Source organism: Mustela lutreola, chromosome 6 (assembly GCF_030435805.1).
Source record: "Mustela lutreola isolate mMusLut2 chromosome 6, mMusLut2.pri, whole genome shotgun sequence".
Lineage (NCBI taxonomy): Eukaryota > Metazoa > Chordata > Mammalia > Carnivora > Mustelidae > Mustela > Mustela lutreola.
In genome coordinates, this window is record NC_081295.1 from 59,571,256 (window position 1) to 59,597,245 (window position 25,990).

The 25,990-nt window shown below is 39.0% G+C and overlaps 1 protein-coding gene across 8 annotated transcripts in view; it reads right to left on the reverse strand.

The window, feature by feature from the left end:
* Positions 1–25,990, reverse strand: part of AIG1 (androgen induced 1) — a 272,338-nt gene that overhangs the window by 207,322 nt on the left and 39,026 nt on the right. For all 8 annotated transcript variants that reach the window (XM_059177378.1, XM_059177380.1, XM_059177375.1 and 5 more), the window contains exon 2: positions 671–826. In XM_059177378.1, the coding sequence (XP_059033361.1) occupies positions 671–826 (156 nt within the window). The remainder of the gene's footprint in view (positions 1–670; positions 827–25,990) is intronic.

The following is a 25,990-nucleotide window of genomic DNA, read 5'->3' on the forward strand; positions in this document are numbered from 1 at the left end:
AATAATGAAAATCAATGAAGCCAGAACAGACCCAAACATAAAGCAGCATTTACTTAAGCGATATTAGCCAATGGCACAGTCGGGAGGGCAAAGCAGTTTGAGCTGACTTCCTCTCTCAAGTTTAAAAAATACTAGAATGGTCATAGACCCAAGGACCATACATTTTAAGTTCGGGCTGCTCAAGACACTGCTATGGGTTGAACTGTGTCTCTCTAAAATTCATATGTTGAAGTCCTAAATCTCCAGTATCTGGGAATGTGACTGTATTTGGATCTAGGGCTTTTCGAGAAGCAGGTAAGATTAAATGAAGTCAGTGAGGGGTCCTAATCTAATATGACTGATGTCCTGATTGGAAGAGGAGATTAGGGCATGGACACACATGTGAGGAGATCATGTGAGGACACAGAGAGGAGGCCACTCACTGGCCAAGGACAGAAACCTCACAAGAAATCAGCCTTGCAGATGCTTTGATCTCGAACTTCTAGTCTCCAGAACTGTGAGAAAATAAATGTCTGTTGTTTGAGCCCCCAAGTCTGCGGTGCTTTGTGACAGTAACCCTAGCAAACTAATTCACAAACCTGCTCTATAACCAGCCCTTCTTTTTCTCTTAGAAGTCTGAAATAAGACCCAAGTTTCTTTTGTGGTTAGATGCATTCTACATCATACTCACAACCCCAACAGGAAAGGCCAGGACGGCTAACATCCAGTCCCGGAGAGAGATGAGCTTCTTGAGCTGCCTTTCTTGTTCTTGGTTCCCACTTCCTCTAGTCAGGAGACTGGAAAGATCAGTCAGCACGCAAATGCCAAAAAAGACAGCCTGGATGACCTGGAGGGAGACAACAGCTGGTGTTAGTCAGGAAGATCTAAGGAGGCCCCAGCTGTAGGACAAGCAAGCAACAACTTTATGACAGACATATGATAAAGGAAGACCAGAAGCATACTTAAAAGACTAGCCCTACCAAAAAAAAAAAAAAAGAAAAGAAAAAAAAGAAAAAGGGAGATATTTACAAATTGCTCTCATGGGTGAGAGAATTCATCCTAAGAACACTGCTTCCATTTTTGCTCACCTCAGGACACATACGAAGTAAGCATGCACATATATATCTAAATAGGCCCAACAGAAAACAGTATCAAATATCATAATGACATGTCCATATTTTGAAAATATCATATCTATGATCTAGTTATATTGACTAGTGGGGTTTAACAAATATTGAAGAAAGACAAAGAAAAGAATCAGGGTAGCCTGAATAAGAAACAAGACACTTTTTTCTGAATGTGAAGAACTCTTCCTATGCTTTAATCTAAATTTAGAAATGTTCTTGCCAAAGCTTTTAGTCCTTGAGTCACAATCAAATGAATGCAATAATCAAAACTTATACAGAGCGATTTTCTGTTGTCAAACCTAAATGATAGGACCTCTTTCTCAGGTTTTCTGTTTTTGTGAAATAAAATCTTCCCAAAGTAATATAAACAAAGATAAACCACACCTTATTCCCCAAAAAGCTTTCAGTTTTACATTCCCAATCAATTACTAATTAAATTACTTATATCAGCTATGTGTAACTTGGACTATTACAGGGAGGACTCTGAAACACTAAATTCAGTAATCTGTGAAATTCCCTAAGTGGGGGCAAAAGTATTAATGACCCAGAGCTGTAAGTAGAGGCAGGAAACGACTGTCATGTAGCTTAGCAAATGATAATTCAAATTATGGAAAGGGAAGAAAATACATTCCTTGGGCTTAAAAAGGCATCCATTTAGCACCAAGAATAAATTCAGGGTAATTTTTCTGGCTTCTTTTACCAGAAATCATTTACTGATGGTATGTTTATAAGAGATACAACTTTACTCACTACTTCTTTAGAAAACAACAAAAAGTGTTGTGTAAATGTCCATGTTGGCGGTGGAAAGAACTTGTGATTCAGTGGATGAGAGGATGAGTTCCTCACTGAGGCACAGAACAAAGGGATCAAAGACCCTCACAATCACGTGGTTCCATCCTTAGCATAGTACTCCACACTCAGATTCTCAATCATTCTGTTCAAATTCTTATGTAAGCCATTTTGAAAATTCTGAATAATGGAGATGCCATTGCTGACCTTAGTGAAATAAAAATCCTGCAGTATTTTTACATAAAGTGCAACCACTATGGTCTTCCAAGCTCCCCAAATCCTGCCATCATTAACCAGTCTTAGCTAGAGTAATGTTCTCTTCCTTCTCATACCTTAGCTTGTCTTATAGCTTCAATGACTTAAGGTTTATTGTTATTCTTTCTACAACCAGAAACACCAGAGTGGGAGAAGCGGAGTCTGATTACTGAGCATGGCCCGACTGAAGGGGTGGCAAGAATCATGTTGTGATGACCAGACATAATTTCAATGACTCAAGGAATAATTTTACACTTAGGAAAACTTTCTATACCATATCTTATCACTTTAGATGTTTGATCTTTACGTCAACCCTAAAGGGCTTTGAGAAATTGGAGTAGCCCAGCTGGGGAATAATAATCTCCATGCCAGTTTGGTCAGTGAACATAGGAAAAGGTGTCCTACCTGATCAGTTATCAGGGAAATGCAAATGTATATGACAGTGAGATAACATTTCTCACCTATATAATTATCTGTAATTTAATTCTCACAATACTACTGGTTATATAGATGTAGAACAACTAGAAACCCTACAGTGGGAATGCAACTTGGGACAACACCTTTGAAGAATACTTGGCAGTATCTAGTGATTTAAAGATGCATATACCTTATTATCTAGTGACTTCATTACAGAGGGTATTTCCTTACTGGAACTCTCATACATGTGTTCTTGTCACATGCACCCAGAAGTTAATTTCTGCATTCATTGCTTCAAAAAAGTCAGCCTATATGTCTCAATTTTTGATTGGATAAATAAACAATGCTATATCCATACAATGGAATTCTAAGTACATATGTTTTTCATTGTCACAACAAAACATTAAACAATAAAAGAAAACAAAAAAAAAATGCCACATTTTGCCAGCATTAAGATAAATTTCAAAAGAATGCAAAGATAGTTTTAAGGATGCATGTATATAAAGTAAAATATGAAGAAATCCATGGAATTAATAGCACTGAATTCAGGTAACTCTATAAGGAGGAAAAGATTTGGGGCACTTAGGTGGCTTTGTTGGTTAAGCATCAGCCTTTGGCTCTGGTTGTGATCCCAAAACCTGGGATCAAGCTCATGCTTCCAGCTTCCTGCTCAACAGGGAGTCTCCTTCTCTCTCTCTCTTTGCCCCTCCCCCTGCTTGTGTCCTCACTCTCTCTCATGAATAAATAAGATCTTTAAAAAAAAAAAAAAAAGAGGGTAAGACTGGAAGAAAGATACAAGGGCCTCAACTGTATCAATAATACTTTATTTCTTAAGTTGATTATTTAGGTATATAGAAGTTTATTGTATTATTTTCTATGTACTTCATTATTATGAAATATTTCCAAATACCTTAAAAATAAAAGGTAAACATAATGTTTTTCATACTTTGGGGATGTAGTTGGCTAGTCTCTTTCAGCTATTATGCTTCTAACTCAAGTTTCCTCTATTTTAAAGATGGGCTAGTAATAGCAGGATTTAGTGAACTCCAAATGAAGTGAATTTTAAATTTCATAATCAAGTAACTGCTATCAGAGTTGCTTTCCCAGTATAAACAACTAGACATTTGTGCTAAATATAGAAATCACCTTTTTCATATATTGAACTTTTTCCTCTGCAATCAGCCAAGAAATCTTTTTTAATTAAATGGCTCACCTGATGAGGTCAGGCCCACCTCGAATAATTCTCCTTTTGCCACATAAAGTATTGTAATTACAGAGTTGGTTATACTCACAAGATTTTACAAAATCCCATGGGAGGAGATTATACAATGGTGAATATCACTGAAATTAATTTTATTATTCCATATACCACAAGCTGTGGGTTAAATAATTTTCAGAGCTCATGCAGAATGGAGAGTTATTCAAGTTCTGACCAGAGAGGCCTTACTGACTACAACAAGCATTCAGTAGAGACCTAAGAAGTTTATTACCTAAATAGTGATGTTAAAATAGCCTTGAAATAAAAGCTACTTTACATCCACCTCAACAATACTTCAAAACAATCATTTAAAAAAAGCTGATCTACAAATAACTTAAATACCTGCAAAAACAAAATTCTACAATTTTTAAAAGATTTTTATTTATTTATTTAATTGACAGAGATAGCGAGAGAGGGAACACAAGTGGAGGGAGAAGCAGGCTTTCCATTTAGCAGGAAGCCCAGTGTGGGACTCGATCACAGGACCCTGGAATCATGACCTGAGCCGAATCAGACACTTAATGACTGAGCCACCCAGGCACCCAAAATTCTACAATTTTTAAAGAAATATATCAAAATCCAGACGTTTGACAATATCCAACATTATAATATTCAACATCTAATCAAAAATTACTATATTTTCCAAGAAGTAAAGAAATCTTTAACCAAGAGGAAAACAGAGAAATAAAAACAGATATTGAAATGACAGAAATATTGGAATTAATAGACAGGAACATAAATCACTAAATTAAAGTAAGTTCAAGAAGTTAAATGAAAATAAAAAAGACATTAAAAAGAACCAAACTGGGGGTCATGATCTCAGGGTCCTGGGACTGAGCTCCACATTGGGCTCCCTACTCAGTGAGAAGTCTGCTTCTCCCTCTGCCTCTGCCCTCCCCACTGTTCATGCTCTCTCTCTCTCAAATTAAAAAAAAATCTTTAAAAATTAAAAAAGAATCATAAAAGAACCAAACTGAACATTTAAAAATTAAAGACACTGTCTGAAACTTAGAAGTCACCTGGTGGAAATAATAGCAAATTAGACACCTGTAGAAGAAGAATTTAAAAATTGAATATAAAACATCATAAACTATTCAAAATGAATCACAGAAAACGATTTTCGGGGTGCCTTGGTGGCTCAATGGGTTAAAGCTTCTGCCTTTGGCTTAGGCTATGATACCAGGGTCCTGACAGAGAGCCTGCCTCCTCCGTCTCTCTGCCTGCCTCTCTGCCTACTTGTGATCTCTATCTGTCAAATAAATAAATAGAAAAGAAAATTGAAAAAAAAAAAGAAAGAAAAAAATTTTAAATATCAACAGAGTCTCAATGAACTGTGAGAAAATGTCAAATGGACTAACCTATGTGTACTGGAGCCCTAAAGGGGCAAGGAGGGAGAGGGAGGGATCTAGAAAAAGTATTAGAAGAAATAATGGCTGAAGTTATTCTAAAACTTCATTAAAACTATAAACCCACAGATCCAAGAAATGAAGCAAATGGAATACACACAAAGAAAACTACATCAAGGCATAGTACAATCAAATGCTGAAAAACTAACACTTTAAAGCCACTGGAGGAGGGGTGCCTAGGTGGCTTGGTCAGTTGAAGGTCCAACTCTTGATTTTGGCTCAGGTCATGATCTCATAGTCCTTGGAGCCAGCCCTACGTCAGGTTTTGTACTCAGTAGGGAGTCTGCTTGAGGATTCTCTCCTTCCCCCATTTGCACACACATGTGCTCTCTCTCTCTCTCTCTAAAATAAGTTAATAAGTCTTTAAAAAAAAATAAGCATTGGAGGAAATAGATATATCACAATCAGAAATATAAAGATAAGAAACTTCAGATTTTTCATGTAAAACAACACAAGCCAGAAATCTATGGAATGATATCTTAAAGCCCTATAAGGGAGAAAATTTCTCAAAGGTGAAAGACTTTTTCAAATTCTGCAAGAATTTATTGTCACTAGAGTTTCACTACAAGAAATGTCAAAGGAATGGAAAACATGATACCAATTAATTTCAAATCTATACACAGCAATGATAATTACTAAAAATAGTATATATGTGGGTAAAATATAAAATATTTATCTTTTAATTTATTTTATTTTTTAAAAGATAATTGACCAATGCAAAAATATGAGAACATATTGTGAGGATTTAAACACATTCAGAAATAAAATTACAGCAGCACAAAGGGAAGAAATGGGAGGCATGGGTTGTTAAGTTTTTAATTTTATATAAAGTGGCACAATACTATTTGGCAGCAGAGAGTAATAAGTTAAAGTGTGTTCCATAAACCCTAGAGGAACCACTAAGAGAATAAAATGGAGATCTTCAGCTAATGCATTAGTTGTCTGTGCTGCATAACAAATTACCACAAATTCAGCAGCTTAAAACACCAACAGTTTGTTCATTCACAGTTCTATATTTCTGTTGGATGCCTGGCTTCTATGCCATCAAAATCAAGGTATTGGTCAAGCATGGTTCTTATCTGGAGGGGCAAAGAAAGGAGCGTCTAAGCTCACTCTAGTTGTTGGTAGAACACAGTTCTTTTTTACTATAAAACTGAGGTTCATACTTCCTTTTTACGTGTTGGCCAGTCATTTTCAGCATCTTGGATCTGCTCTCCCGCCCTTGTACCTGATCCCACCCCCCTATCCTCAAAACCAGCAACAGAACAGCAGATTCTTCTTGTATTTCAGATCTCTCTGACTTTCCCTTCTGACATCAATTTTAAAAAGCTTTCTGCCTTTAAGGGCTCATGTGATAAGATCAAGCCCACATGGGTAATGTCCACTTCTTAAGGGCAGCTGTGCCATACATAAGGATACATAATCAGAGAAGTTATAGCTCATTAATTCACAGGTTCTCAAGGTTAGACTAGGACATCTTTGGCAGCCAATTTAGAAATTCTGTCTATCACAACTAATAAGTTAATACGGAATATAAAATGGAATACAAACAGTACATTAGGGTAATCTAAAAGAAGGCAGAAATTGGGAAAAAGGAAGAACAGCTAGATGAGACAGAAAAAAAAAACACAGTAAGATCTCAGACTTTAACCCAATAATGCCTATAATTACATTAAATACAAATGGTTTAAACTCTCCCAACCAATATCAGAGATTGACAGACTGCATTTAAAAGACAAACAAAAAGCACTTTAGGGGCACCTGGGTGGCTCAGTTGGTTGAGCCTCTGCCTTCGGCCCTGGTCATGATCCCAGGGTCCTGGAATCAAGCCCCACTTCAGGCTCTCTGCTCAGCAGGGAGCCTGCTTCCCCCCCACCCTGCCCCGCCTGCCTCTCTGCCTACTTGTGATCTCTGTCGAATAAATAAATAAAATCTAAAAAAAAAAAGAAGCACTTAAAGTCAATAGGTATGGATTTGTTAAAAGTAAATGAATGTAAACATCAATTTTAAGAATGCTGGAATGCTATATTAACATATAAAAAAGTAGGTTTCGAGATAAAGGATGGTACCAAAAATAGAGAAAAACATTTCATAATGATAAAAGGACAATTCCTTAAGAAAGTATAATGATCTTATAAAGCAAAAATTAATTTAATATGGGACTGAATTACTCAGTAAATGTCTAATAATAATTTAATGATAAATAATTCACTGATTCTTGGGAAATAAGTGCCTTTATGAAGATTTAAAAGAAAAGGAGAGGAGAAACCTTAAAATGCAAGGGGGAGAAGAAAGGAAAGGGAGGAACAGAATCTCACATTCGAGAAGAGAAAAATGGAAGTAAATCCACAAATATAAATGTAATAAGTCTGAATTTGCCAAACTTGGAAGATTGACTGTATTGTGAAGTCTTACGCCCTTCTACAGTTGAAGCACCTTCTTATCCCGTGGTGTCATCTGACACAGCAGCCCCCTAACTATTATCTGGTAGCTCTCCCTGTCCCTCTCTGTAGACCTCTCCACTGGGTCTCCCTGCCTTGTAACCACAGTGCTGCCTCCCACTTCACCTGAACTGCCATGGAAGACTTCCCCAATGAGTGTGTGGAGATCAGGGAAAAGAAGTACCACAAAATGATTTTCTACTCCTTTCCAACTATCAGGAGACTGAGAGAAAATTGTTGGGTTTTGTTAGTTTTTTGTTTGTTGTTTTGTTTTGTATTTTAACTCACAGTGGCTAATTTTCAAAAGATAATCCCTAAATATTATAGAACAGTCCACCATTCTCTAGGGAGAAGCATGGACAGACTTTTGTTTATGTTCCTCATTTAAGCAGTCAGCCAATATTGTTAAGCTAACACTTTAGATCTCTGCTGCTTTAAGAGAATTTGATTTGAGCTGACAGGCAACCAATCGCTTTAGAGACATTGTACTCTACTGCCTATCTGTATCATGCTGTCCACTGCAACTTAAAATTCATTAACATAAGAATGGGAAAGTCCTACGGAGATGCACAAGTGAATCTTAAGTAGGATTACCTTGAAGCATTATTTGGCTCCCACTCTGCAGAGCTGGCATTTCCAAACCATCAACTCAGCATGACACACATATACACCATCTGGCTTGAAGTTCTTAACAGGCTGGTTGCTCTTATTATTTTGTATCACGTGTAGAAATGAAGTGGTCAAATGTACCGTATCTCTCCAAGAAATATAAATAGTAATTTATCAGAATGAAAAAAAAAAAAAAACTCAGGATATTTTGAACTCACTGTAGTATTTGTTCCTCTAAAATGTTCTCTACTGTTGAATAATTTCTTCTGCATCTTCTCTCCACCCCCTCAACTCTCTCTGTCAAGAGATAATACATTATTTACGGAGTCATTTTAGGTCTAGGATTCATTTCCACTAGTATGGAAATGTACCCAAATTCCATTCATATTTTTATCTTTTCTTACCCATAAGTGGATTTTATCAAATTAACTTAATATTATTTTTCTTTTTTCTCTGGAATGCACTGAACTATTACAATTCTGTTTCTAGCATAGGGCAAATTCATTAGACTTCTACCATTTAGTCCCCAACATATACGATATGGTTTATCCAGAATAGGTTTTATTTCACTTCGTTAGGATCATCCTCAATGTCCTCAATTATATGTAATTACACCAAAGATTTAAAAGAAAAGGAGAGGAGAGGAGAAAATGTCTATATATTAGGTTATGTCATTACCATAATTATTTGCTAATTTACATTTCCATCTAACAGGCCAATTTCAGGCAAGAATAAAGAATGCACCAAAGTAAGAAAAGCAGCATTTTACATAAGAAATGCAAATCACTGTTTATATGAATTTTTAAAGCACAGTATGCTTCTCTTGACCACTGGGAGTAAACTTCCAAAGGCTTGTATGTATCATGTACCATGTTTTGACTATATTGGATTTCATAAGATTAACATAAATATTACCATAATATTTGAAAATGTTGCCTATTTTGAAGTTAATTTAGACACAGTGGACAGAAGAAACAAGACAACTCTAAGGAGGTAGCAGTGGACACTGGAGTGATGTGGATCAGGGGCTGAAAGAAAACCAGAAAGAACAGATGGAAAGAAGACAATAAGTTTTTCAGATGTCCTAAGGGAGGGCCTGGAGGAAGCCCCTGTATAAGGATCAGAGCATTAACTAAAGGGAAATTTAGATAAAAATGAAAGCAATTCATGGCAATATCTGTGTTCAGTGAAGAATAAATTTGACTGAAGGAGTGAACATGTGGAAACGATATAAGGGCCATAAAATAGCAGTACTATAAAACACAATCTTCAAGGAATTCCCCCCTCTATTCGACAAATAGCATATTTTTTAATAGCACAAAATTCCTTCTTCTTGTTATTAAGATAAAGTGTGAATGCCCAAGGGATTTCAGCACCACGAGACAATGACTCAGTATGAGGTCAAATGAGTGAATTCTGCAAGGATATCCTTTGCATTTGTTTCCAGTGTGTTCCTTGCCTGAGACATCTGAGTATCTGTAGCAATTCTCCAGTCCCAGAAGTCCATCAGCTACAGGGAGGTAGCCATCAGTCACACGTTTGGACGCTACTCTTTGGAGAAATCGATGTCTTTAAAACTACCACAGACTCTCTCATCCACGGAGATTGTACCCGTCACATGCACTGGCTGGTGAATTTTCCTCTACTGCCTGCCCTGAACAAGACAACGTGGTTCTCACACTAGTGACTATAACTCTGGTTTTCTAAAACATTTAAGTGATGTGCTGTAAGCCCAAGGTTTTTCAAGAAATCTTCACCACAAACATTTTTGAGGAGATGGACTCACTGCATCCTCAAGCCCGTGGTTTTCAAAATGTGATTTAGAATCCTTGCCCATGTACGCAGACATTTACCTCATACTGCTCTATCTCATTACTGAAAATCGATGAAGTAAGCCATAAGTCACCACAGGCAAGCAATCCATTCAGACAGACAGAAAGAAAAATAAGCTTTTCAGTCAGAAATAACGCACTTCAATGAGCAGCTTCGGAAAGGAAAGCTTGTCAACAAAATTCATTACAAGATCACGTAATTGCTTTCAATATATAACGAGCAAGGAGAACAGTCGTCCAAAGTAGGCATTTGGATATGCTTCACAAAGTAATGGGTGCAATCACACCATGTTCCAGCAACAGCCCGCTAAAAGTACAGTGGGGACCCTTCCAGAGACTCCATTCGAATCTGCAAATAATGAGAGAAAATTCCCTTCGGGTGTTCTCACTTCGTTTCACTGATACATACTATGAGCTACTCAGAACCTGTAGGCTTAAAGACTTTTTAAACTATAAATATTAACACAAATCCCTTTTTAACACCGAATTAAACACACCATTGATTTATTTAACAAATATTTATTGATCACTGTGTACAAAGCATTTAGTGAACCAGTAATGCAGAAATGCGGGTTATGAAGTGATCGTGTGTTGAACTGCAAATGTGAATGTGCTTAGAAGTGTCTAACCTCTGATCTGGTGGAATCTACATCTGTTAAATACATGATATCTAGATGTAAGCACAATAATAGCGATAAACAATTACTGAAAAAAATGTTGTGTCTTAACACAAATCTGTTCTGGAGTGCATTATCTGTCCTAACATCATAAAATGTGGTCCCACTACCTTTTTCCTCATTTCAGCAGAAGATGATTTAAGTGCCAAATGTAATCATTAAAGAGCTAGATAAATCTGAAAACTACATTAAAAAGGACCTTGACCTGAATTAAGACCAAATTAGATCTTAACTGATTAGATGATATAGAATCAAATAATCATACATAACCTGTGTATAATCTGTATATAATAAAATGAGTTACACATATTAAGAACACAAGCACATATACATATGAATTTGTGTTAATAAAATCAATATGAAGATGTGACCCCTGTTCTTAGAATTTTCTAATCTACTGATTTTGATCTAACATTGAATCTACACAAAGTCTATGTCTATACAATTGTAGATAACTATTTGGCAGGAACTGATGGCTAACATAGTTATGAAGGTGCTCTGTTTCTAGTACTGATTTCCGCCTTCAGAAACACATCTTTCAGACAAAAATTTCTGGGTGGCTTTGAGAGATCTCACTCCTTATCAGCCAGTATTTGCTCAAATTGGCCAGTGTTCTACCATATTCACTAATTCAATATATTATTTTGAAGTTTACTATTAGAGTCTGAAAAGTAGAAGATGAATCATTCTTTTCATGTCTATTGTCCACTATTTCATGTAAGACTCCACAATATTTGCCTCTAGACTGGAAATATTAATGAAATCCCAGAGCCCTTATAGTTTGAGAAAGTATGAAGCTACTATTCAAAGAGTCTTCCTACCATCTAACGTAAGTGACAATGAAAATATCAGACAAAATTAAAGGTCTCTAAGACATTTTAAGATTTCATTAATGACAAAAAAAATTAGATAATGCCAAGTAGGGGAGACGATATGGAACAAATTAGTGGGAGTGTAGCTTGGTTATATCACTTTGAAAGACAATGGTATTACCTAGTGAAACTGAGGATTCGTATACCTGTGAATGGTTTTATGTACATCTGGAGTTCATAAATTGGAATGAGTTTGGAGATTTAGGTATAGGCTTTTATCCTTCAGTCTAGTATGGAATTAAAGAAAAAAAGATGCAGTACCATTATTTATTATACTAGGAAACAAATAAATATATCCAATTCTCAGTTACTTAGGTAACAAAATAAATACAGCCATTATTTTTTTTAAAAGAGTTTATTTACCTATTTGTTAGAGAGAGAGAGAGAGCACAAGCAGGGGGAATGGCAGGGAGAGGGAGAAGCAGGCTCCCCACTGAGCAGGCAGCCCAATGCAGGACTGGATCCCAAGACCCTGGGATCATGACCTGAGCTGAAGATAGATGCTTAACTGACTGAGCCACCCAGGTGTCCCCAGCAATTATTTTTTTAATGAAGTTATTACTTTTAAGTTTCTCTTAAGAAACAAGCTTTTCTCATAGGTTCAAAAGTAATCTAATGAACATAATTTTGAATCATAACTAAAGTATAGTATGATTTTATAATGTAATATGATTTTATAGTTCTTTAAAGACTTGGTGACATTTAGAACTATAAGTTTATGTTGAGTTTTAGAATTGAATTCATTAATTGTTCTTAAAAAATGACAGGTTTACTATAAAGAACATTTGAGCTATCATAGGAGAGTAACTGTAAGGTGTAACAAGAACTCTTAAAAGGTACTCTGTGGCTCAGAGAGACTATCTAAGGAAAGAAGAACTTAGAAGAAGCTGTCCTTCTCAAGGATGGGCTTCAGAACTCACTGGAAGAGGTAGGTTGCAGCCTCTTGGACAGTGGGAAAGTTCTCTGGGTTGACTGAGCAAGATCTGGTCCATGGTCACTAGGCAAGGAAGAAGTAGCCTTCCCAGATGCAGGTGAGCCTTGGCTGATGTGCGGGAGCAGGGATGGTGCTGAGCAACCATTGTGGGCAGGAGACTGGGAACCTGAGAGGCCCTTCTTGGGAGGGCTACAGGGACATGGTCAGTAAGGGTCCACACTCCCCTGCCTGTGACAGGGGAGAAGTAATACTAGACATCCTTGTTCCCAGGTGGCAGATCCATGGGACAGCAGGTAGAACCAGTAAGTAAAACCCCTTCCTCATGCCATGTCCCTTCAGCACCCTCCATTTAACGTTACTGTGAAGGAGAAAGTCTGGTCCATTATGGAAAAGCAGATTTTACAGGGTTAATCTGGAGCTGAGAAACAATATATATTCATTTAACTCACCACGGCTTCATTGGTATTTAATAGCACTGATGACACTGTTTCATTTATTCTAATGAAAATACAGAAGAATCAGGGACGAATATTTGCTTTTAATTATTCAGCCTGGCAACATGAGTCCTACCTGACTTTGGGCCATTTAATTATTTTATGTCGTCTTCCATAGAGAGTAAATTAGGAAAACCAATGGAGATATTATCTTAACATTTTAAATATGGTAGAACATTCAAGATGGTCTATTTTTGCTACTAATTTGTGAGACTTGTGTTAGGCAGAGAAGGCTAAAGTGAAGGGCCAAAATGAAATATTGCATACGTGCTGAAATTTAACCAATCATTATCATGACCTTCTTGTTCATTCCAGAATTGTAATGATAAAGAAAACAGAAAACAACCCAAATGTGCACAAACAACCATGGATAAGTAAATAGAGATATTAGAAAAATAACATGGCGGTGAAAATAGTTACCTGTATCAACATAGGTGAATCCTTCAAGCATAATGTTGAATAATAAAAGTAAGCTGGAGAAGACGGAAAAGCTATGATATTATTTAAATACAGTCTTAAAAGAACTGAATAATAATCCACGTATTAGCACAGGAATACACATGTGGTAAAACTACAAGGAGAAGACAATGATAATAAAATGCCACCCACAGCCGTTAGACCTCCCTCTCCCCTTCTCAGTGCACAGCACAAGTCCCCTTTTACCTTGTTTTTCTGACCACTTGATTCAAGTATAATGAAATCATCAATAGTGTTGCTGTTTTATAAATTCCTGACTCTCTCATAGGCCAGTGAGGGAGGGTTTGGCTGTAACACAATATTGCAACCCTTGAGACTGCCACACCATGTGGCATGTAGTATTAGTACCCATTTGCCAATTACAGAATTAATCACAGTGGTGACAGCCAAATGGGTGGCTGGGAGCCTGACCTGGGACTGGTAGAAGGATGGCATGCAAGTGCTGAGGGTCCCGTAAGGAAGGCTCTGGCAGAGCTATATTCCCACTGACCTGACCTGCTGTGATACTTGTTTGCACTTGCGCATGGTGCCCTAATGATAGTGCATCCAAATGGGATCTAATGGGTTTGGGTGTTTGGAAGCAAGCCCAGAAAGACCCTAGGGCAGTGAGGGTATCAGGAGATGAGTAAGGAGAGACAGATCACGGGGTTTTGGCTGGCTACAGAAAAATCAAGTCGAGAGAGACAGAGGGAGAGAGACATAATGGGAGTCCTTTGCCCAGTGGGGGCGGTCACCTGTCTGGTGGGAGTGAACGAACTGAAAGATGGGAGACTGTGATCAGAGGAGTTCGAGGTCGAGCTGTTCTCGATGACAACGAGATCTGAGGGAGGCTGTAGTGTAGCACCAAGCTCCAGGCTGGTGATTAAAAATCAGCAGAGTTGAGGACAAAATGTGTTGTGAGGAGTGAATTACATGTACTAATTATGTTATTGTAAATGTGGGGGCAAAAAAAAAAAAAAAAAAAAAGTTAAAAGAGATTGGGGTCAAAATACAAAGAAACATTGATCCTAAAAAAAAAAATCAGAGACGTTTTAGGAATGCATCAGTGAAGTATATCGATATGAAATACATCTCTAGAACAATGAAAAGTAACGGAGTGTCTTGCATCAATTGGAATATAAATGGTGGCGGCTTTCCTTTTAATTACATTAAAGTGATGCATCTTCTTCTGACCTTACCGCATTTCTGTTCTCATCAGCAAAGTGTGTGTTTCAATGCTAATAAATAGAGCCAGATATCAATAGCTAAAACTGTACGTGAGAGAACAGTATGAAAACGTTGATGAGTACATATCATTTTGATACATCAGTTTGATTTATACCTCACAGAGGGATAAAACTAGTCTCATCAGCTTTGTTATGGATGGAATAAAGCAGGAAAATCCAAAATCCTCTGGAGAAGTTCCAGCAGGTATTAATAACAATACACATTTCTTCTAAACACAGTATTCATCCAGAAACTCTGGAAGAAGTTAAGTCAATACCATACATCAAGACGTCAAATAAAATTAAAAAGTATAAATTCAGGAAGAAAAAACACATAGAGCGCTAAGAAATCAGAACACAGGAAATAGTATTGTATGTTGCTTTATAAGGTACATAATTTTTGAAGACAAGCAATAATTTCCTCACTAGAATAATAAAAATCATCAGCTCTTTGTTACAAACGGAAAGTACAAATTTGTACTAAATTTTCAAGATAGCTAGGAATAACAGGGTTGCTGGGGGGTGGGAGGGTAAGGAAGGGGTGGTTGGGTTGTGGACATTGAGGACGATATGTGCTATGGCGAGTGCTGTGAATTGTGTCAGACTGATGATTCACAGACCTGTACCCCTGAAACAAATAATACATTATATGTTAATAAAGATAATTTTAAAAAAGATGACTAGGATAAGCAACTTTATGGACACTATCTTGTTCTGGGTATACTAAATTTAGTAAAAAGCCATTTATAAATTTCTAAGTGATTCTGAACAAGATTTCTCTGAGAATATTTTTTTTTGTCTAAATCAGAATAATCAAGAATAATATTATTTGAAATAATTACCGCAAGCTTTTGCCAGTAGAGAATCAAATGCTTACTTATGGTTTATGAGAGTTAACGCTTGCACAGTGAAGCCTTCTATCACTTGCCAGTGATAAGGTTTTGGTTGCTACCCACAGCGCTAACACAGTGGTTCTCACAGCTTCTCCAAATAGCAAGCAGTGACTATTGATGGCAATTTTGCCTGTAGGTAATGAAGGAAGGAAACGAGAGAGCGGTGGAAGGGGAAAGAGAGAATGGAAAAAATGAGTAAGGAACATCCTTGGAGAAAAGCTTTATGTCACGTTGTCTTAGTCTGTTTGGACTGACATAGGAAATACCATACACTAGGTGGCTTATAACCTACAAAAACTAATTTCTCACTGAGGAGACCAAGATCAAGTCCCGGAGAAAACCGCATTCCCAGACAGCCATCTTTTCACCGTATCACCTCACCTCTCCCTGGAACCTTGCATAAGAGCATTCATCTGATTCATGAGGGCTCTATGCACTCGACTTTATCACCTCCCAGAGGTCTCACCTGCTGATACCCTCACACTGCGAGTCAGAACTCAACACAGAATTGTTGGGAGTGGTGGGGTAGGGGTTGTAGCAGACGGAGGGGACCCAAACATTCAGGCTGGAGCAAATACAAAGTTATAACATGATCAGATACTCTAAAATATATATACCTTGACCTCAATACAACAGAAGATGTTCAATTTTGTCAATAACTCTCTTGATCAGAATGCAGCCGCTAAAGGTTAGGGTTTCAAACTCGTAAATACTAGAGAATATGGTGGACAAGGAGGAGCTAATGTATCCATCTTTTCTATCGTTAACAGACGCGGCACGAGAGTTGAATTGAGAATATTATGTAAAGGTGTTCAACAGATCAGGTCAGATTTACCGACTGTCCGTGAGGAAGCTTACATGCGCTATATATCCCATCAGCCTCAGTCACTTTTTTAAAAAAATCCACTGTTGATGCTGAGCCCGGAACAGAGTATTTAGTCAACATTACAAAGCCCAACTTTTCTTCTGTGACTTCAAGATACCCTGAAGGAAATCTCCCCAAATGCAGAATCAGAAATAATCTTTCTTTTAGTGGCATTATTTCCCTTTGTTATCCTGTGATTGTGTTAAGCACACCAATCAGTTCGCGGAATAGGGTTCAGAGATAGGGATGAATGCCTCTCCCCAAGGCTCTTGAGCCAGGCAGGAGCCCCAAATTCCAAAATAAAGGCAGGGATCTACCTCTTGGATAACTAAGCCCAAAGTTTTCATGAGCCACTGCAGACACAGGACTGTTCTCTCTGTCAGAAGTGAAGGCCCCACAGTTTTGTAAGATCACGCTGCCTCTCGGAATACAAGGAAGCATCAGGGCCTCGGCTCCATTCCCTTCCACAGTGTCCACCTGGTGCTGGTGCAATCAGAACAAGCTGCCTGTGTGTTTGCCACTAGTCCTTGTTACCACTACTTAGAAATGGATTTACTCCCCTCACCCAAATATTGCCCCACTGATGGATCTTTCTCAAGAGGGCCACATCCTATGGAAATTATTACATACTTCCAAGTTGTTTAGCTTTTAATAACCTTTAGTTTAAAGCTCTATAATGCAAGATTTATGATGTGTTTGATATTTAAATAAGCACATATGGGCAAAAGCTAGGATCCTCTGGTAGCCACAGTGCTCCCAGACATGATCTTAGAAATTTGTGGGTAAGTGATAATAAGGAAGTCCTAGGAAATTCTTTCTTTGGGACACTCTCCAGAAGGTCTGTAGAGGAGTGGCTTTGGTAATGTTTTTATTTAGGTCTCTCTAGTTCCTCGTTGAAAAACTCACCCTAGGATCTTGCAGTTCAGTTACTTATTAACACTATCAATCATAAGGTAACATAAATGGTTAAGTTTTGGGGTTATGCTACTAAATTTCCTTTTATACTCATACTTAATTTTTATCATGGTACTAATATTTACCAGGAGATCTGCCCTCTTAACAGATATTTTTAAGGGTACCATAACATACTGTTAACTGCAGGCTCGATGTTGTACAACAGGTCCTGAGAATTTATTCATCTTACATAACTGAAACTCTACACCCATTGATTAGCAACTGCTCATTTCCCTCTCTTCCGCCCCTGGCAACCACTGTTCTACTCTCTGCTTCCATGATACCTTCCTCGATACCTCATAGAAATGAGTCATGTAGTACTTATCCTTCTATGACTGAATCATTTCATACAGCATAATGTCCTCATGATGCTAAACTAATTTCTGTCAATTGAATGAACATAGTTGACACATGGAAAAGCTTTCTTTACATAGAAGGTAACAAAAGCTGACACAAACTGTTTTCTGGAAGGTATCTGTAATGATGAAAACCTGGCCCAGGTCTTAAATCCAACAGGTATGTCTTACCTGAATGTAGAAAGCATAGTGTAAATAACATACACATCCATTTTGGATAGATTCTCAACTCTGTGGACCTAAATTCCTTTTGTACTTTTCTGAATCAGTGTTTATACGTAGCACGTTTCGAGGTTGAGGTCACTATCTCTGCTTGAACATTATCATGGAACATTCTGCACATGGCTATGTGTAACCAGCTCAGTGATGGCCAAACATCCTTGGGCTTGAATCAGCTCCTGATAGAAAAATCTTTAAATCTCTCACATCATGAGGACATCAGGGCTTCCTTTAGTCAAAAGACAGGTTTTGGGCAGTGACCATAGTGAGCAGGGTAAAGGCTATACATAAACAATATCCTAATCAAAACTGGCACAAGAAATCATGATATACTAACTTTTTTCAAAAGTGTAGAATGGTTGCCTCATGATCACCTATATGGTCGTTTATGACCCAGAATATGTTTTGGTTGTTTGTCAGGTTGGCCTTTTTGTCTTTCCCAGTGGACGCTCCTCCATCTCTTTGCTTTTACCTCCTTAACTTCTCCAATTCCGGACTCTGACACACCCCAGGGCTCAAACAGTTGGCCTCTTCTCTTTTCCAGCTGCAGAGGTCTGACCCAATGAATACCATCTCTCTGAAATGACTCCCACACTGACATCTCTAGCTGTGCCCTCACCCTTGAATGCCAACTGTCTATTTGACATCTGCGTTTGAACGTGGAATAGGCAACTCAAACTCAACGAGTCCCAAATGAGCTCATGGTGTTCCCCCACAAGTCTGCTTCTGCTACGACCAGCCCCATCTCAATCAATGGCCACTCAGACTTTACAGTAACGAGGACCCCAAGTCCTGTGAAAGCAGTTCCTTAGCAAATCCTGTTGGCTTTATCCCGTCAACATCGTGCACCGCTTCTACCACTGTCTCGGGCTCTGCGTTGTCACCAGCTCTCCCTTGGTTTTTCAGAAAGGCCTCCCCATCTGATCCCTCTTCTCCCCTCTGCTCTATACGGCAGCCAGAATGTGGCTGTTACAGGTCAGATTATGACACTGTTCACACTCCTTCACAAGCTTCCTACCTCAGGTCCAGTAAAAGCCAAAGTCCTTCACAATACGTGTCACCAGGCCCTTCCCTGTCGCTGCCATTGACCACCTCACTCATGCTGCTCCAGCGTCCCTGCCTCCCCCGACTCGGGGCCATTGCACCTGCCGCTCCCCTGAATCACCCTCACTTGCTTCATTCAAATAGTAGCTTACGGTGAGGCTCTCCCTGCAATCCTGGGAAACCGCAACTCCTCCTCACAGAGGATGGCACTCTCTGGCAACCTTTACTCCTCTCTTCGGGGGTTGGGGGACAGTTTCTACACCCTGTCCCCTCCCTCACTGGAACCTGGACTCCACGAGGTCAGGCGCTGGCTCGATCTGTTACTCACCAATGGATCCCTGGCACTCAGTAAATGCTGGCCAGATGAACGAATGACTGAATTTTACCTCTTTCCATTTTCTCACTCAAAACACAGTGGCCAGCCTTGCTCAAGGTCACTCAACAAGGACATTTTGAAGCCTCAATGTGAACCCAGGTCTTCTGACTGAAAGCCCATATTCTTTGTACTAAGACACACCATTTAGCCTACCTCCAGCGTTCCTACCATCTCTGAGGCGGGGCCTGGTTTGACCATGCTTACTTACAACCCCAAACACCTACCAGAGCACAGTGCAAATGAAGAGTACAAAAGTGTTCACTAAATAAAAGAGAACTTCATCCAGAAAAATACGCTAACCACTTCCTGTCCGGATTGCAAACCTATCTGGGGCAAAGTTAGATTTTAGTCATCCCTGTGTCACCAATGATACAAGCTTAGTGCCTAGAACAAGGCAGGATCCAAATGGATGTGCCATCAAGAAACAGAACTGTATCATGTTAACCCAAATCAGGATAATCAAAAATGTATAAGTACAGCTGAAAGGTCATGGAGTTCTGCCCTCAGTTCATGTATGCAGCAGCCAAGACACCTAATGGGAACTCCACCACTGTATAAATCTACAGACACCAGAAACTGAGGAAGGAGAAGGCTTGCTCTTCAACAAAAATTACACTCTTGGTCGGTAAGACTGTGGTCAACCCCAGGTGCTTGCCACATGCCAGGACCTATGCTTGGTGCTTTTCATGCACAATCTTATTTCACTGCCACAAAAGTCCTTTAAGACACACATTATATCACCATTTTACAAATTGTGAGTGTGTAACTCAGAGAGGTAGAGTGACTTCAATCAGTCAGTATAGGAATCAGGCCTTTGACTTCAGCGCAATGTTTTTGTTTCAATACACAAATGCTTCTTTTAAACATGAAAAATAATTAAACATCATAATATATCTGCTTCCTTCCTATGATACAAATGAATGCAAATATTCTAGTTCTGAAACTTACAGCCTTCTCTGACATTTCTCCACAGTCTTCTGCATTTACTTAGTTCTTATTTAAACTCTGTAATGCAAGTGGGCATTTCCAAACAGGTAGAATCTTTCAGGAATGTAATTTGGACATAAGAATCAAAAGTCCTTAAAATACTTTCAGAAATACATCTTACTTAGTCACAAAGACTTATGGATAAAAATGTTTGTTTCAATGGAGTTTATACTATTAACAGTCTGGAAATTGCTAAACTCAACAAAATGACATTACTTAAATCTTAAGGGAACAGTGGAATGTTATATATCCATGAAACACCATGTCTCTCAACAACAGTTAACCACTTGAGGAAATGATTAAGAAAGATAATCGAGTACAAAAAACAGTAACGAAAAGTAACCATCAGCACAACAGCAGTAACTACTATTACCTGAATGCTGAGTGAGTGACAGGCACTATGCTGGGCACGAGACCAACTCATCTCATTTCATCTTTACAACAACCTCATGAGCTGGGGGCTCCAGTCATCCTGATTTTACATGGGAAGAAATACAGGCACAGAAGAGCTTTTAATATACAGTATGATCTCAGATTTATGTATTGCATTTGTACAAAGAAAAAATGATCTAGAAATAAAGCTTTTAGCCAGGATACTTTAAACAACTGATAATCATACATAGTGGTCGGATACCTGTAAGCTGACATTCATTGAAAATTTGATTGCAGGGGGTGCCTGGGTAGCTCAGTGGGTTAAAGCCTCTGCCTTCAGCTCAGGCCATGATCCCAGGGTCCTGGGATCAAGCCCTGCATCAGTCTCTCTGCTCAGCAGGGAGCCTGCTTCCCCCTCTCTCTCTGCCTGCCTCTCTGTCTACTTATAATCTCTGTCAAATACATAAATAAAATCTTAAAAAAAAAAGAAAATTTGTTTGCAGTCTAACGAACTTTCATAAGTGGAAAAATACATACAAATGAAACATTTTACTCAAATTATAACTCACTATGTCTTATTGTTAATAAAATAAAAATAGTGCTGGCGTCATATTTGCTCATATTCCCTTTCTCTCCCTGCCACCACTCCCACCTTTGTGCATTTTCCTTCCCACATTTTGAAAGTGGAATCAGATGGGTTTTTCCATTCATATTTCTGAGAACTTATTGCAAATATGTAACTAAAACAGCTAGCGAAAGCATAAACTAATTATGTCAAAGGTTCTTGCAGCATTTCCCCTGAGGAATTATCTAGTGTTGTTTTTAAACTAGTTATGCTGTTTTTGGGGAGAAAAAAACCCAGGTATTAAATTCATTATCCCTGTAAGATTTTTGAAAACAGATATGTGTTTTGATAGCTCAGCATGAAAATATACTTTTGTACTAACTTTCCTGCTCTTCGGGGCCTTGAAATAGTTGAAGCCGTTAACTAAGTGTTTGGGTTGGTTGTTAGCCTTGGGATTTTGTTTGCAATCAAATTAGGTTAAGAAAATGTTTACGGTACTTCCATGTCCTAAGAGAATTTACAGAATCAAAATGTCCTTCTAGTACTTCTCAGAAGATGAAGAGCACACGTACTCAATCAGCTTTGGGGAAAAATATCTAAAGCCTTATTTTAAATTGTGGCTACCTGTATAGCCTGGGCTAGTTTCCGGAAGGGAATTGTAGATAATGTTAACAGGGGTGGAAATACACATGGCAGAACTCAATTCTCCAATGCCTGTCTTTCCATTCTCTGATATTCACTTAATTGCTTATTTATGTGCTCACCATTCCTAAACACTAGCAATTTTTCCCAGGCAGAACGTTAGCTCACAGGGGTATGTTTTACAAATGCTTTTCTCTCAGCCTGGCATGTTTTTCTACTTTCAGCCCACCTCCCCCCCGTTACTCCTCCTTGGAGACCCAGCTCCTCTCTCTCCTTGAGAGCTGAAGGGACCCTCTATGCCTTGGTGCTAAGATTTTATGTCGTATATTCCTCTAACCTTGCATGTATGTCCCTGTATTTAGGTGTTGTTTCTGTCTGTCTACTCTAGAAGACTGTGAACTTCATAGGGAGGAGCTTAATTTTCTATTTGTGTGTGTGTGTGTGTGTTTGTGTGTGTATACACATGATTATATATATCATATGTATATTATATTATATATATATATATATATATATATATATATTTCTTTTTTGAGAGAGGGAATGGGGGGAGGGCCTGGGGAGAGAGAGAATCTTAAGCAGGCTCTAAACCCAGCACAGAGTCCCACATGGGACTTGAACTCATGACCCTGAGATCACGATCTGAGCTGAAATCAAGAGTCAGATGCTTAACCGACTGAGCCACCCAGGTCGCTCCTGTCTTTAGATTTTCAAGTCCAGTCTACTTGCTTAAGTACTCAGTTGCCCTTAGGCAAGTTCTTTTTATACTCTGAACCTCAGTCCCCCCCCCTTTTTTTTTTAAAGATTTTATTTATTTATTGGGCAGACAGAGATCACAAGTAGGCAGAGAAACAGGCAGAGAGAGAGGAGGAAGCAGGTTCCCTGCTGAGCAGAGAGCCCGGTGCAGGGCTTGATCCCAGGACTCTGGGATCATGACCTGAGCTGAAGGCAGAGGCTTTAACCCACTGAGCCACACAGGCACCCCAGTTTCCCCTTTTGTAAAATGGTCATACGAATATGACTACACAGATTTATTGTGAAGATTAGGTGAGATGCTGCATGTAGAAGCACCTGGAACATAGGTTCTCAATTAATGCTAACTTGAATCTGAATCATTCTATGCATTCATGCAACACACATCGCAACAGTGAATCAGCACTGAGCAAAATGACTAATAGCTAAATCCTCAACACATGATTACAAAATTTAAAAATAAACATAAAGCAAAATGTGTAGACCAGTGGCCCTTTGAATTACAAGAACTTTAAGGATATGATAAGAACTAGATCTTTTCTCTCTTTAGGCATAGACTCAATTTTGCCTGCAATTTTAGGGGCTCTCCAAACTCCCCGAAGCCCAGTCATGTCCCTCAAGTCTATAGGCATCTGTAGGAGTCCCCTCCTATACTATAAACAACCCTGTACAAAGCCTAGATTGCCTTGGCCACATGATTCGCTTCCTTCTTTAACTGCTATGGGTCATCCTAACTCACACGGGGCTCTGGCCCTTCCCATTGAGCCTGGTAATCTGCCTGTGAAAGAGCTGTTGACCATGAAGTGTTCTATCCCGGCATGTGAGTGGACAGAAACCAAAATTTAAAGATCCCAGTTGCCGGACTGTTTTGGGGGATTTAACATTATATGTGTGTGGGGTGGGGGGGACGTAGTCTGGGCCTTTCAAGCATTTAGTTCTTCTTATTCACCATAAAGGCAAACATTTACAAAGTCAGGGTGGACTTTTTTCTCGATTAGGGTCAGAATTTTTGTCAGAGAGCTCCCAGGCACACAAAATAGGATGATGATTCTTTCCAGTCTCAACCAAGCTGAATGTGTGTGTCTCTCTGGCCAAACCACCTAATGTTTATTGACATGTTCGGGTATCATTGGCAAATATTTTAGCTCCCTTGCAATTCTGTGCATCTGGAGATGTGAATGAACAATTTCTGGACAGCATCTGTAAAACTGGCTATGAATTTGCCGGGAATTTTCCTGGAGATAATCCTCACCTGGAGAATTGTTTCTCCACACATCATTTCTCTGGAGATCCCTTGTGCCTACTTAAATAGAACTTCCTCAGACCCAGAATCAGGTGCTCCTTCTTCCATGTTTTAAAAATACCTGTAATGTGACACTCATCAAATTACACAGTGATTATCTGTTCATGTTTCTGTCCTTCTATACTGTGAGAAACCCATGGGAGGAAGTGATGTCTTAATCTTTGCAAACCTATTGCCTGACACAGTGCCTGTTTATAAAGCAGCCACAGAGGAAAGACACAAACACGAAAGGCATGTTTCTTGCCTTCAAGAAGTTCAGAGTGGGATGATCCAAATAAATACTTAAAGGTGATAGAATATTACCCAGACTATATTCTGGGGGGCAGGGGGATGAGAAAAGGTTTCCCCAAGGGTGTGTCGTATCTGAGTTGAGTTTTGGAGAGTGAATGAGAGGCAGTCCCCAAAGGAGGGTGACGGATAAGGAGGGCAGGGTACCCGTTCTAGGCAGAGGCAGCAGCAGTTCTGAAGGGCAAGCAGAGTGATGGAAGGAGCGGCACGGAGTTCTGGATAACTCATATGTCATGTGAAAAAGGGGTAACTCTCACCTTGAGAGGTGAGACTGGAGAAGGCAGGGGACTAGCTATTGAAGGCGTGCGAAGAAGTGTTACATTTATGCTAAAGGACAAATCGAACCACTGCACAGTTTTAAACAGAGGAGCAGCCCATTCTGGAAAGATCACCCTGAGAACAGCTATTGGTTTGGAGAGTGATGATACTGAAGGCAGAGAGGCTGGGGAGGAGGCTATTTATTTAAGTAAGCCGGTGCGAGAACAGAAAAAAGGCAGTGGAACTAGAAAGGAGGAAGAGTAGAGTGTAGCCAGGATGCAGCCACTGGCTTTGTGAGGGGAACGGAGATAGAAGAGCCCATAACCACTCCCGGCCTTTAAGTCTGTCAGAAAGGGTGCTATTTGCCAAGACGCAGAGCATGCTAAAAAGTTTCCTCCTTTGACGTATTAAATTTAAGGTGGCATTGGGGCACTTAAACAGAGAAGTCCAACAGGCAGTTGGACATAGGTTTATAGTGTAGGGTCTTTCGAGAACAGTAATTTGTTGCTGATGCCACGAGCATGAAGGAGCTCCCCCAGAAGGACAGTTCACAATGAGAAAACAAAGCATCTGACGCCAGCCACTTGCAATACCAAGATTTATGGAGCACAGGGCTCCTGAAAAATAGCTCAAGAGGGAGTGTCAGAGAGAGAGGAGGAAGATTGTGGAAAAACAGTTCCATGGAGAAGGAATATTTCAGTAACCCCAAGCGCTGAAAGAAATTAGAGAAGTGCACACATTCTCACTGAACCTGACGATGAAGAGGTCTTTGTGTCTTGACCATGAGCACAGTTTCAATGGACATCAGGAGATACCAGCCAGTATGGAAAGTGAATTAGAGCTGAGCCACACGACTGAGCATGAAATAATCTTTCCCAAAGCGTGACTACGAAAGGGAAGAAAAATAAAGCAAGTATTTAGAATTCCAAGAGACTTCAACTCTGAAACAGTAGCTCTTGCTGACTCATGCATGGTTTATTAAATTATGAAGATTTTTAAAATTTAGTGGGAAATATGCTTGATGGTGAATTCAACAAATTTTTTCCTTAGTTACCTTGAGAATATTTTGATCAGTAATTCCACAACTTTTAATCTCTGTTGATTGGTGAAGGTAAATGGAAGACTCAGGAAGGTAAGCCCGGGATAGAGACTATTGGCTTAGAATGGACATCCATTTCACATGGGTGAATGTGCTTCAGATACTTAAAATATGCATCGGTTTCTTCATTCAACTATGCAATTACCCAAGGCAGTAAGTCAGTCTGCTTCTCTATATACTGTCATTCTTCCCACACACATCTGCTGCTTTTAAGGATATTCCAAAGATTCCATCTGGACAAGAC